At 37.9% G+C, this 13,260-nt stretch overlaps 1 protein-coding gene across 8 annotated transcripts in view; it reads right to left on the reverse strand.

Annotated features, from left to right (window-relative positions):
* Positions 1-9,883, reverse strand: part of Tomosyn (syntaxin-binding protein tomosyn) — a 235,908-nt gene extending 226,025 nt beyond the window's left edge. For 6 of the 8 annotated variants that reach the window (XM_065232272.1, XM_065232271.1, XM_065232269.1 and 3 more), the window contains exon 1: positions 8,919-9,716. In XM_065232272.1, the coding sequence (XP_065088344.1) occupies positions 8,919-9,062 (144 nt within the window). In that variant the 5' untranslated portion in view covers positions 9,063-9,716. Of the gene's footprint in view, positions 1-8,918; positions 9,717-9,784 lie in introns of those variants that run through there. The other 2 variants (XM_065232266.1, XM_065232267.1) reach the window with 2 other exon arrangements.
* Positions 9,884-13,260: the final 3,377 nt, after the last annotated feature.

Here is a 13,260-nt window from a genome sequence, read left to right on the forward strand (position 1 = left end):
GGTTTGGCAAGCCATCTGTACCTGTGGCTTGAAAAGCAGCATTTTCATAGCTTCCGGGACTGTCAACCAAGACATTTACGTGAAAGAGTGTTTGAATAAACGTCTGCTGCCTTTCCTGAAGAAACACGGTTGTTCCGTACTGTTTTGGCCGGATTTGGCATCTTGCCATTACGGTAAAAAGGCCATGGAGTGGTACGCCGCCAACAACGTGCAGGTGGTTCCCAAGGACAAGAACCCTCACAACACGCCAGAGCTCCGCCCAATTGAGAAATACTGGGCTATTGTCAAGCGGAACCTAAAGAAGACCAAAAAAACTGCTAAGGGCGAGCAGCAGTTCAAGGCAAACTGGCTTTCTGCGGCGAAGAAGGTGGACAAGGTGGCTGTACAAAATCTGATGGCAGGGGTCAAGCGTAAGGCCCGGCAATTCGGATTTGGAAAAGCGGAAGCCTAACTGAATATTTTTCCTGAATTTTATACTAATTGAACTTGAAAAAGAATTTTAATTTGATTTTTTAAATAAACGATTTCACCGATTTACACGTGTTTTCCCTTGACCAAATTTTGACCGTATCACCCTTTAACTTCACTGTTTGACACTCAACTATCAAATTGACAGCTCGCTCCCATACAAAGTCACACCGAGGGGAGCTAAGATGGTGAATGTAATCGCTCTATTTAAAATTGTTAGAAGACACAGTTTTTCGAAGGTGCAGTCAACGCCAATTGAATTAGAGTGTGAGCACGAAATGATGATTCGCGGTAGTGGTAGAAGGGCTCTTCGCAATGCGCCGTGGTATGAGAGGTACCTTTTGTTCCCCCGTTGTTTGGATGGAAGATGGACTTTGACGTCAAACTCCGTCATCCGTTTGATCGGTCTTTGTCATGAAGCAGGATCTAAACTCCATTGATGATGATGATATTAAACTTCTTTCGGTTGCTCTGCTACAGTCAACTCTCCATAACTCTATGATTCCTTCAATATCAATGTATACATTTTATTGTTATGTATGAAATTTAAAAAATTCATATTGATCTTCGTCAAGCTTCGTCAACAATTTGGACTTCTACATCAACACATGTCAAGTAGTGAGTTCGTTCCATTTGGTAAATTTTTATCTTTTCAAAGCAGTAACGTTGGGAGATCACCTTTTTGTGGTGCGTTACTGGTATAAGATCTACCGCCAAACCCTAGCCAAACTATTCTCATATTCATTTTCCAATTATGAAAGGATAACATTTTATTCCTTGTTACTTTTTATGACTTGATAATAGTGACAAGACTCGGGTACCCGGAAAAAAATAACCATACAATAACCATAAAATAATATAAAATCACAACACAATCTATTGCCAACAATCGATCCTATTGTATTGTAAAATATTGTTATTACAATAGATCTACAATACGTTCCATAGAGCATGAATTTTCAACAATAGAAAAACAATAAAATTAATGGTGAATGACTCAAGTTTATTCGGGAAAAAGTGATTTTCTGTACGGTTAAGATACATAACAACCCCCTTGTTCTATTGTAGATTTCCACATTTACCATAGATTCTATTGTGGAAATTATAAATTCTATGGTTGTTTTATCGTTGCTGACAATAAAATTTATTTTAAGTACAATAAATTCTATTGTATGGTTACAATACATTTCATTGTACCTGTATCGTACTTTTTTTACGGGTAGTGACCACCGCTGTTATGCATTTCTATATTATATATTTCAAATCAAAAATATTGTTTATGTTCATAGATTTCACATAATCCTTTTCCCTTTGTCCTTCTCCTTTTCCTTCCCCTCTTTTCTTTTCAGAAAGCGAGTAATGGCGCTATAGCCATAAGTCATAAAAGGCTAGGACAAGAGCTCATGTCCCAACCGTCAGAAGAAATTGGAGCTCACTTAACCTTTCTAGCTTTGATGCTTCCAACGACCAACCAATCATATAGTTACGAAAATCGGATTCTGAAGCATCGTGTTTAAATCTTCGATTTAAACAGGCCCGATGTTTTGTTTTGATATATGTGACGCATCTTCGATGTGAAACATATATCAAATAGACAAGAAAAATTATGTAGGTACATATATCATTTTCCAGGATGCTTTCAAGAACTGGCTGTGTTGGTGTTATATTAGATTAGAATACCAAAACTCGAGCTGCACTACGTACGTTTAAGGTTCAGACGTCCCCAAACCGTGACGAGAAACATAATACGGTCGTAAAAAGCCGTGCCCGGAAGTTGTACGACCAGAAGTTAACGAAACCACACTGCTGCGTAATGGAGACGAGACATATGTGAAGGCGGACTTCAACCAGATTCCAGGAAACCTGTATGTGACTGTATGTTCCCGAGAACCTCCGGACACAGAAGATGTCGAAGTTCATCAAGAAGTTCTTAATTTGGAAAGCGATTTGTACTTGCGGAAAGCGGAATACACCTTTCGTTACCGCAAGCACCATGAATGGACAGTAGACTGATGCAAACTTTGAAAATTTCGCTCCACAGTGCTCAAAAGGTTTCAAATTGGGCCCTGATTAGCCTTCCAAAATTTGAACTCATTTAGTGAGAAACTGACTTGGCACAAACCATTTGAAGTTTATATGGGAATTACTATGTAGAAACCATAATTTCGATTCATATTTATCTCAAAATTCAACAGTTCACTCTACTTTAGAAAATGATAGCTGAGCTGAGCTCAACTACAACTTTGTTGAAGACCAGTTTTCGATCAAATGTAAGGAACAAAAGTTATTAATGATTCAAGTCACTGATGTCTTATGATTATGCTCAATCATCTGTTCAGCATGCAACATTGGTGTTTATGGCGCGTAGAATATAGGACAAAAATCATGGCTACTATGTCACACTGCCCACAATACAGTTGCTTAATCTTGCCATAAGATTATCAATCTCTTATGTCGTTTTCGTTTTTGCGGTGTAGCTACACCGGTGCTACACTGCCGAACACCGAAAAAAATTAGGGTGTAGCTATCGGTTGCACCTTTGTTTACAAAGAAGTGATGATGAACTGTCAATGACTCGCACTTATTGCTGCTTACACTACACCGGTGTAGTGTAGTAAAAACGAAAACGACATTAATTAATTAATATCTTGAAGTAATGAAGTAATGAAATTGGGTTGTTAGCGGAATGCTTAAATAAAACAGCAAAAAAGGGTTATCTTCCACGTATCTGTCATGGATACTAAAATTGATTAAGTGGAATTAAATGGAAGATAACCCCTTTTTTGCTGGTTTATTTAAGCATTCCGCTAACAATCCAATTTCATTAATTCATTATGATGGCTACCAAGCCTTTGAGATTTTCATTATTACAGAGTTGTATAGATTTTTCTCCTTTAGTTTACTTAAATCTTTGGTTTTTATTAGTTAGGTAGGTTCCGATTCAACACATTGTAGTTTCATTTTTATATCGTGATCTTGACTTTTTTTACCAGGGGATGAGTACTTAAGGGGCTTAGATTTTGATAAGTTCTTTAGTGGAAATGACACTGATGAAGACTGCACATTGTAGTCGAAATACGTATCTGTCATGGATACCAAAATTAATTAAATAGAATTAAATGGAAGATAACCCTTTTTTGCTGTTTTAATTAATATCTATTTAATTTGACGTTTGGCTGAAAAACAATTTTCTGCAAAGTTGTAGCTGATATAAAATCCCATAAGAATAGCAATAGAATTTGTTAACATTACAATGTGTAAAAAGGCTAAAAGACAATGAACAAAAAGTTTTGTTTCTCCATAGTAATTTCCATATAAACTTCAAATGGTTAGTGCCAAGTCAGTTTTTTATCAAATGAGTTTAAACTTTCGGAGACTAATCAGGACCCGATGTGAAACCGTTTGAGCACTGTGGAGCGAAAATTTCAAATTTTTTGGACAGGTGTATTTGGAAGAGGGTCTCCAAAAGCGGCTTCTCCCTCTCCTGAAGACTCACGGCGGTCCGACGATCTGCTGACCGGATTTAGCATCATGCCACTACACGAAGGACGTGCTAAAGTGGTATAAGGTGAATGATGTCGATTTCGTGCCGAAAGATCTGATTTCCCCAAACACTCCGGAACGGCGCCCAATAGAAAAATACTAGGCCATTATGAAGGAGCACCTTCTAAAACTACCTAAGGTGGTGGATGTAGAAGAAATGAAGAAAGCATGGGTTAATATGCAAAAAAGTCGATTCTGAGGTCGTGCAGAACCTTATGACTGGGGTTAAGGCCAAGGTTCGCGCATTCGGATATAAAGGCGAAATAAATTAAATGAATGATGCCAAAACTAACTTTAAATGTTTCTTTTTACTCCATGAAAATTTGGTGATAACCGGATAAAAACTCGAATTTTGAGAATGAATTTTGTGTGTGCGGATTTTAAACGATACACCCTTTAGACGGAAAAGTCCTAGCATATATTACTGGAAATTCGGCGATGCAGAATTGTCCAATATGTGGAGCAACTCTAAATATAATGAATGACAAACAGTGTATCTCAAAATTAATAGTACAACAGTACTTAAATTTTAGAAAAACGGCAGCACAAGTTAAAAAGATACGTCTCTAATTTTTTGGCAGCTGACTCAGTTCACCGTTATCTTTTTTATTGGGTATCAAGCTGGAACTGCGTGACAGCTTAGTTTTCAAGACTTGACCCATTTGAATAAATTTTGCTTCTATCTTTGACAATACAGCAGAAGGACTAGCCTATGTTGGCAGCTTGAACACTGGATTCCGTGTGTATTATTTCAAGATAGTTATGGAAAAAATGATGTCTAAATTATGTAAGTTACGAAAACCGCGCGAATTCCGAGAGCCGTACGAGACAACCGAAGCGAGAAAAAAAAAAGCTTTTTATCATTTAAAGAGTGCCACCAAAATAAATGTGATAGCTTTTGTTGGCAAGTTGATTAATTTTGGTTTCCTCCCTAGATATTCTACATATTTGCTATTGAGCTTTGTATCAAATTAGTTAATTTAAAGAACGTATCAATCATTTCAAGATTTCGCGACCGTGCCGAATAAATTCTATACTACATAAGATCAACAGCGTTTGACAAGCTCTACCGAATTGTGTATCACTTCTGCGAAAGCTCCGTAGACGTAGGCGCGTTGATTCCGACAGCCGTCAAAGGTTTAACCTGCACCAAAACCGCTTAAGGAACGACCTCGAGTCAGTAAAACCGTTTAGAGCTATCTAAATTACGTAAGATACGAAAAATAACCGCATATATCAGAGATTTCGCGTATTGAGAGAATAATATAGTAATCGAGTACAATAAACTCAGCGGAAAACAATACCTACAAAAGATTAAAAGTTATTAATTGTCACATACCTCTACTTTTACTTATTTCCTAAACTATTCCTCTCCTTGTTAATCTGCTGAATGTTATTGGTCTGCTTGCGTTTTCTTATTGAAGTTCAAGACTAAATAGGAAGATTTATTCTACAACTTTAAAGGTTAGTTGCCTCCCTAAGCGGACCCCCTATTTTTTGGTTAATCTACTTAATGTTATTAGACTTTCTGAAGTTTCTTTTTTTATAGTGCGTTTATTTTTCCAGGCTCATTTGCTGTAGCTTTGCGGAGCCGATATTCATTGATTAGATTACAAAATTACTTAAAACTAACGGCCGATTACTCGCGGTTATCTCGAGGTTAGGGGTAACAAATTGTAACAAATGGATGGCAGGGTAGGGATTGTGAACACAAGGTTTGGAGAGCAATGTGCTCTTGATCTCGAACTAAGCGACATTCTGATGAAAAAGACAAACATGGTGGTACACCGATGGGCAGCTAACAACTTGGGAGAACACAAGATGACACTAACTACTAAATCCTCAGATCTATCCGTTTTAAAAACACATAAATTAAATTCAAATAGTCGAGATCTCGGCTAACCAAGACATCTCTAACGGGTATCGCGGGTTGTTTTCCTCGGGCCCTGAGGGATATGGATAACTCAGATCTAGCAACACGGTGTAGGGTACATGACCAACAACATGCTCGATATCGTGATAACCACTGCCACACGTACATAAATTGCTGCCTGAGAGCCCAATTCGATAGAAGTGCGAGTCTAACGAACAGCGATTGGACATAAGCCTTAACATAACGCGTATAAAGTCGCGGCTCATGTCCAACCTTTTGAACCATGGTTTGTTCAACACCTGTGGGAGAATAGAATGAAACCATCTTCCCATTTTTGTCGATCTGAAATTTCTTATTTAAGTTCATTTGATGATTATGATATCTCATTAGTCTAATTTAATAAATTATTGAAATCTTTAAATTAATCCTATGCTTTATTAAAAACCTGCTCTTGTGCTTGTAATCTAAAACTAAACGTGTTTCAAGTACTTTTGAGTGACCTATACCTATTTATTATATCCTAGTTCGACCCAGGTGACACCTTCAAGTGACTAAAATGCTTCATTTTGAAGTAAGTTCTCTAGCTGATTTTTAAATTATATAGGGCACATGCTCCAAATATGCACACACGCTTCCACCATAGAGGTAACTCTAAGACTAGAAGGTCCTGAAATAACGTGCTCAACTTTTTGGCTCAGCTCTGGTACTCTCTTCGGTCCCAAGCTCATCGATTCACCCCTCGAAACATAAGAAAATCCACTAATCCCTCATTTTATCTGTCAAATTTCCATAATGAATCAAAACAAACATTGTGTAGTAGTAGAATTTCGACTAGAATGGGGTACGTTAATTGTTTGCTTGGGACTAATAGGGTAGACAAGTAGTGAGCCAATTTAAAATCGTTAGTTTCGTATTGATTGTTGCTTCCACTATGTCGCACCACAAAAATGCGTATGGGTATGTCACAATAGTAGCACGCCACAGTGGAAATCCCGAGAAGCATGAGCCAGCAACGCCGGCCATAAACCTAACGTCTTCATCACTCCACTATAAAGCATGCAATTAATCCCGCCCACCAGCAACAAGGTGCAAAAACTAGCCAAGGGGAGGGATGTATTTAGTTTAATTTTATTATTTAATTTGTAAAAAATAATTGGACAGCTCTCACCAAACTCATAGTGATTACCAGTGTTGGCAAAATCAGAAATCGATTGATATTTTTCCGCTCTCATGCGCTCGCAATATCACGCGTGATATTGGAACAAAATATCATGCTTGATATTGATTTTACAAGCTCTTTTGATATTGCGAGACTATTGACAATGTGCAAAAATCAAGCTGAGAGTTGACTCGACACAAAAATGATTCCATTGTACATCGTTTTTTTAGAAAAAGAAAGCATAGTTTGCTACCTCTTTTTAACCTTCACCGATGGCAGACGCGAAGGGACTACTGCAAGCCGTTATGGAAGTTTCGGTTGCATTCGGGTGTAAAGCAAAAATCATTAAACTCAATCTCACCACAGTTTGGTGAGATTTGCAGTTGGTGAGTTTTGTTCGCTTGATATCGCGAGCTGTGAATCACAGCTTGCAAAATCAACCGCAGTATGTAGGTAGTTTGCTTGTTGATTTTTGACTACGAAAATCAAGCGTGATCTTGGGCGTTGGTGAGATTTGATTTTTTGATATTTTCCCAACACTGATGATAGCAATGTTTACCATATTAAGCAGGGTTTTAATCATACAAAGCAGATCCCTAGCTTTCATGCTAAAAAATACTGGTCCCATAATGTTACATAAGTCAAAGTGTATTTATCAAGATATTCGGGAGAATTATCAATCGCATCTTAGCATCTTAGCAACAAATAGTTCGATTTATTCACTTTAATAATGAGAAAGCGAAACGACGAACGTACACTTTACACGGGATTCTCTGCTCTGTTACTTAAGACAAACGGCATCTCCATAGAAATCGGATGGCTTAAGCAACATCGACAAATCAGAGCCAACATTTCAAAGGGGCGTAATTGCTTTTGTAAACAATGGCTTTAGCTGTCGATTTGTTGCATCTTAAAGCTCACTCCTTCAAAATAACAATGCTAGATGGTGTCATTATTTTTCATGAGTAAGCTTTTATTTGCGAGAAATCGACGGCTAAAGCCATTGTTTACAATTGCAATTACGCCCCTTTGAAATGTTGGCACTGAAATATTTTGATCGGAAGGTAATTACGTCAAAAGGCAATTTGACGTATATATGCAATAAATTGAAAAATGGGATGTGATCTTATATTCGGACAGTATAGTGCAATAGCAGGAGCATCGATTGACACTGATAGCTCGACTTTGTTACTTTCGACACAATGAAAATTTGCTCTTGAAATATACAAATTACAAAATTACGATAATCAATACATGCATTCAAATGCGTAGCATTTAGAGTCTAAAGATACGCCGTGAAAACAGTATGGCTTTTTTTCCTTGATTTGTTTTCCGTCGATCTTGTTTCCCGTGCTGAGAACCAATGCTACAGACGCCAGGGAAGCAGCTCCCACACCTGGACTCTACCTTTCGACCCATGAACTCATGGACCGGAGAGCAACGGATTTACTTCCCGAAGGAAGGCGTTATCAGAGATTTTATGTTTTCATAGAACATCCCGGTGGCACCGACTGGGATTTGACCCAGGCCTTCTGGGGTGAGAGGTAATCACGATTACCACTACACCACCGGCGCCGCTAAAACAGTATGGCTGTTATAAAAAGTAACTGTACTGTACCACGCGTAATTTTTTCAACTTTAAATTTTTAAACGTAGAAAATGATGATTTTATTAAACAAAAAAAACGGATTATCTGATTGTAAATGTAGGAAAAAAAAAAGTGTACGCGCTTCTTAACTGGCATTAGAGAGTAATCAATCCGACTGCAGTTTTCTTTATCCCTTGACTTGAAATAGTAGATACTCAAGCATATCGCACTGTAATATGATCGATGGAAAATAGACCACACCCTTTGGAAGGTTTCTGGTAATTTACCTTGCGCAGTTGAAAATTTTCTGGTCGTAATGTTTCTTGAATTTCTTGTTCTGTGCAGATCCTTGTTGGTCCAAGAGAAGAGGGCTGATTTACTGTAGAACTTCGAAAACCATCTAAAACTCCTTTGAAAGTGAATTTTTTCATTTTACAATTAAAACTAGCAGTAAATTCACTGTTTTTTTCTTCTTTACACACTTATATATGCTCAGTCGACGTGTACAAAAACAGTTTCAACACTTATTTCTTCACTATCACACTATTAATTTTAGCTTTTAATGCTCTAATAACAAATGATTCAACAAAATATTTACATTATGAACACGATAAATGACATTTCGGGCACCGATTAAAAAGCACACTCACAACGCATATAATTTTTCATCATCCATAGAGGTGCATAATCCAGCAACTACAAATATCACAAGTAATATTATAAATAATGAGCATGGTTAACAAATTTGATTTATTAGAACACAACAACTCTTCGAATTACACATTTCAGAGGACTATGAACGAGATTTGCACGATTCCGAGTATGTCTCTTGCAAAATTTTCTCTGATCGCAAGAAAAGTACAGGTACATTTTCGTCAAGGTCGTCGCTACTGTTGTCCGTTCTTTGCTGTTTTCAGTATGATGTTCACTGGGACTGTGCACCGACAACCGAAAAGCTTTTTCCCCTCAAATAGCGAAAAACACTTTTAATAGAACAAAATTCCAAGTATGACGTGTGCGCAAAGCAGTTCTTATCAAAAACAAAGAAAAATTTAGCATTAACATCTCTGGTGTTGGCGCATAAAACGTACACAACTAATTGTGGCTGCAAAAGTACTTAAGATATAATCTGCGTCACTAGATATAAATCTACCCTGAAAATGTCCTGTTTGATAACTACAGTTCCAGCTGGAATTTCACTACACTACGTCTAAGAACATTAAACTGGATAACAATGTTTTTTTGTTGTTGTTTGACACAAGCAATTCTTGAATGAACAAAATATTGCACTGCAGTATTTTAGCACCCCTTCGAGAGTTCGAGGTACTAGACTTAACCACAGTATACATGGTATGTCATCTAACAGAGTTGATATTCAGCCGCAGTGGCAGGTTCTCCAAGCAGGATGTCACGAACACTACACTAATAACACAATTTTACACACACTAGCGTATACTGTCATTGACGAGCCCTAATAAAAATTGTATGGTTAATTTGCTTAACGACGTGTTCTGGGTATCATCCAAACCATTTGTGGAATAGTTCAATGATTTGGGTTATCGTTCGTTTATGGTTATTTTTTATTAGGGAGTGCACGGATGGATTTGAGTTCACTCACTCGACAAAAAGTGACACAACAGCGGGGCCCTGTTTACTAAAAATGAACACATATATGTTCATTTTTAGTAAACAGGGCCCCGCTGTTGTGTCACTTTTTGTCGAGTGAGTGAACTCAAATCCATCCGTGCACTCGTCAATGTGCACGGTAAGAATCAAACTCCATTTATGACTAGAAGTGAACCCATTGTAAATAAGAGCGGCACCACTAATTAATGAGTTATTCATTATGCCAATTAACTAGTAACTGTTAGCTACTGTTAGCAGAAACTCATTGTTGTTAAAATAATTTACTCATTAATGAGTAAAACCACCTTTATCAAAAATGGGTTAACCTTTACTCACAAAAAGGTACTTGACTGTTACCGTGCAAGCGTAGGGTTTGTTTTCGTTTTGTTGTTTATTTTTACTTTAGAATGACAGTTCTTACAGCAAACAAAAAATTTCTCACAGCTAACAAAAAATTTCATCTCACTAAACACGCAACTCGCACCAATACCAACCCGGCTGGAGAGGACTATAGACCTTTTTGACGTTTAATAGTCTTTCTCCAGCACACATGAATGAATGAACGGTTTGTTTTCGCACTAATCTGTGTGCGCCGATTACACGTCAAAAAGCTCTATACGGCGCCTATATGTTGCCTATAGTCCTCTCCAGCCGGGTTCGTATTGGTGCGATTTGCGTGTGTTAGTGAGATGAAATTTTTTGTTAGCTGTGAGAAATTCAAGACCAACAATTGAAATGGCCTTAACTCCATTTTGTAAACAAACCTTCTAAGGCCATTTTCTCGCGAACCGAAAACTACATTCGCAAACCTCCCTAATAAAAATTGTATGGTTGATTTGCTTAACGACGTGTTCTGGGTATCATCCAAACCATTTATGGAATAGTTCAATGATATGGGTTATCGTTCGTTTATGGTTATTTTTTATTAGGGCTTACACACAATCGGGTAGAGGAGAATTTCCCCTACCTGTTCATTTTGTCGGTTTGCGTTGGTGGATTTTGGTTCGCGAGAAAATGGCCTTACAATGTTTGTTTACAAAATGGAGTTAAGGCCATTTCAATTGTTGGTCTTGAATTTTTTGTTGGCTGTAAGAACTGTCATTCTACACGCCTTCAATTTTACTCAAAAGTGAGTGACTCTTACTCAGTTTCGTATTTGTATGCTAAATGTAAAAAAACTGAGTAACATCAATATTTAGCAAAATGAGTAACATTTACTCTAATTAAATAAAAAATAAATTTTCCTCACTTATGAGTAAGATCAAATGTCATAAACAACTGGAACCGTATTTCCAAGCTAGAATTTTCACGAACAATGTCCGTGGAATTTCTGCAATCAGCAGCTCAAAGCTACCGTAGGCAACATTCTTCGTTCCACCGAAACAGGTTTACTGAATCGGAGTTCCACATACTGTCGTAAGTAAATTTTAATTTTATTTTTCATACGGGTAAATTTCTATATTTTTCACGCATGTACGTACCTGGGTACTGCGAACACAGCCGTTTTTGTTTTGCAAGTCAGCATGAAACAACTTGAAAATTTTCCGATATCACAAATTGTTTTGCTAATGCATTGCTCACAATTTGCATATACATGCTGTCGAAAGTTCACCCTTTGCTCCATAAACAACGTGTACATGGTGTTGGGAGTGCACCTACCCACATGACTCTTATAATGTTTGTTTGCATTCTTCCTTCAGCAGTTCGTGCAGGTTCGTTCGTTCGTTACATTGTTTACATCCGAGTATTTGAGCAAGTTTTTTGTTGAAGAATATAGTAAAAAAATGCCGAAATGACAATATTTTCAACATTGACCACAATACTTTCTCTGCCGACGGGGATTGTATGAGAAAAGTATCACTTTTAGCAGCTCTAGATCGTTGGATTCTTTTTGACAGCACCAGTTGGATTCTTTTTGACAACCATTTCGTGGTTCTCCGCACCACTCAGGTACGTACTATACCTTATTTCAGGATCATCTGAATAAATTCGTGGTGCAAATAGTTCCGAAGGGATTGAGCTTCATATTAACTGTAGGAAGGTATATTAGTTAAGAACGAACCCTCTTGGACCACAACCAACCGCTTCATCGGTGCATCTCTATTATCATCATCACCGTCATCCATACCATTAGCAACAACAGCAACCAATCACTTCATTGGTACATCTCTATTATCGTCATCATCCATACCAACAACAACAACAACAACGCCGATGACGACGACTAAGACTCAGCAATCGGCATAGCAGTTAGCACGATCACTAACCCGCACCCAAGTCCAAGCATCAGCAATTCTTCCCCAGCAACACAAAGGTAGCTCAGTAACGAGCAAGGCATATTCCTACATCAGCAAATGGTCATCCGGCAGCCAACGATGCCACCAACCCTTGGACCTGCCAACGATCGAAGACACCTCAGCAGTTTCACCACCAACTAACGATGTCACCAACCCTTGGACCCGCCAACGACGGAAGACACCTCAGCAGTTTTGTCGCCTTTGCAACAGCAACACGGCGACCACGTTCCCTCTTTAAAATTATCTTACTCCGCTGATTGATAGGGCTTCGGTAGGTTTGGTCATAATATAATTCAATAAATCAGTTCAGTTGGTTTTAGACCTCAGTAGAGTTAACTAGTGTTTTTTTTTAAACTTAAGTCTGGATGACACATCCAAAAGTTATTATATTGTAGGAAAAGTCGTGAAATAGTATTATTCAAATATTCAGTTTCTTCAGTTTCAGACAGTAAAAATCCCAGAAATATCCGGGAGTAGCTCTGCTCCCAGAGAGTATTGGTTTATCTGATAGCATTAAAACGATAGCGTTCAAATGATCAACATCGTTAACCGAAAGTTGACGGAAAATTCTGATAACTAAAAGAAGCATTAACAGTAACGAAACTGATGCTGCCCAGTAAACTATCACAGGATTTAGCTCCAGAAGCTTCTCAAAATTTTCGATCACCAGTGGGTTCATTACTTCGCAACGGGTGAGGAGCCTCAG

This window comes from Ochlerotatus camptorhynchus, unplaced genomic scaffold, assembly GCF_037179485.1.
Source record: "Ochlerotatus camptorhynchus isolate MF236.1 unplaced genomic scaffold, CSIRO-AGI_Acam_v1.1 ptg000366l, whole genome shotgun sequence".
Lineage (NCBI taxonomy): Eukaryota > Metazoa > Arthropoda > Insecta > Diptera > Culicidae > Ochlerotatus > Ochlerotatus camptorhynchus.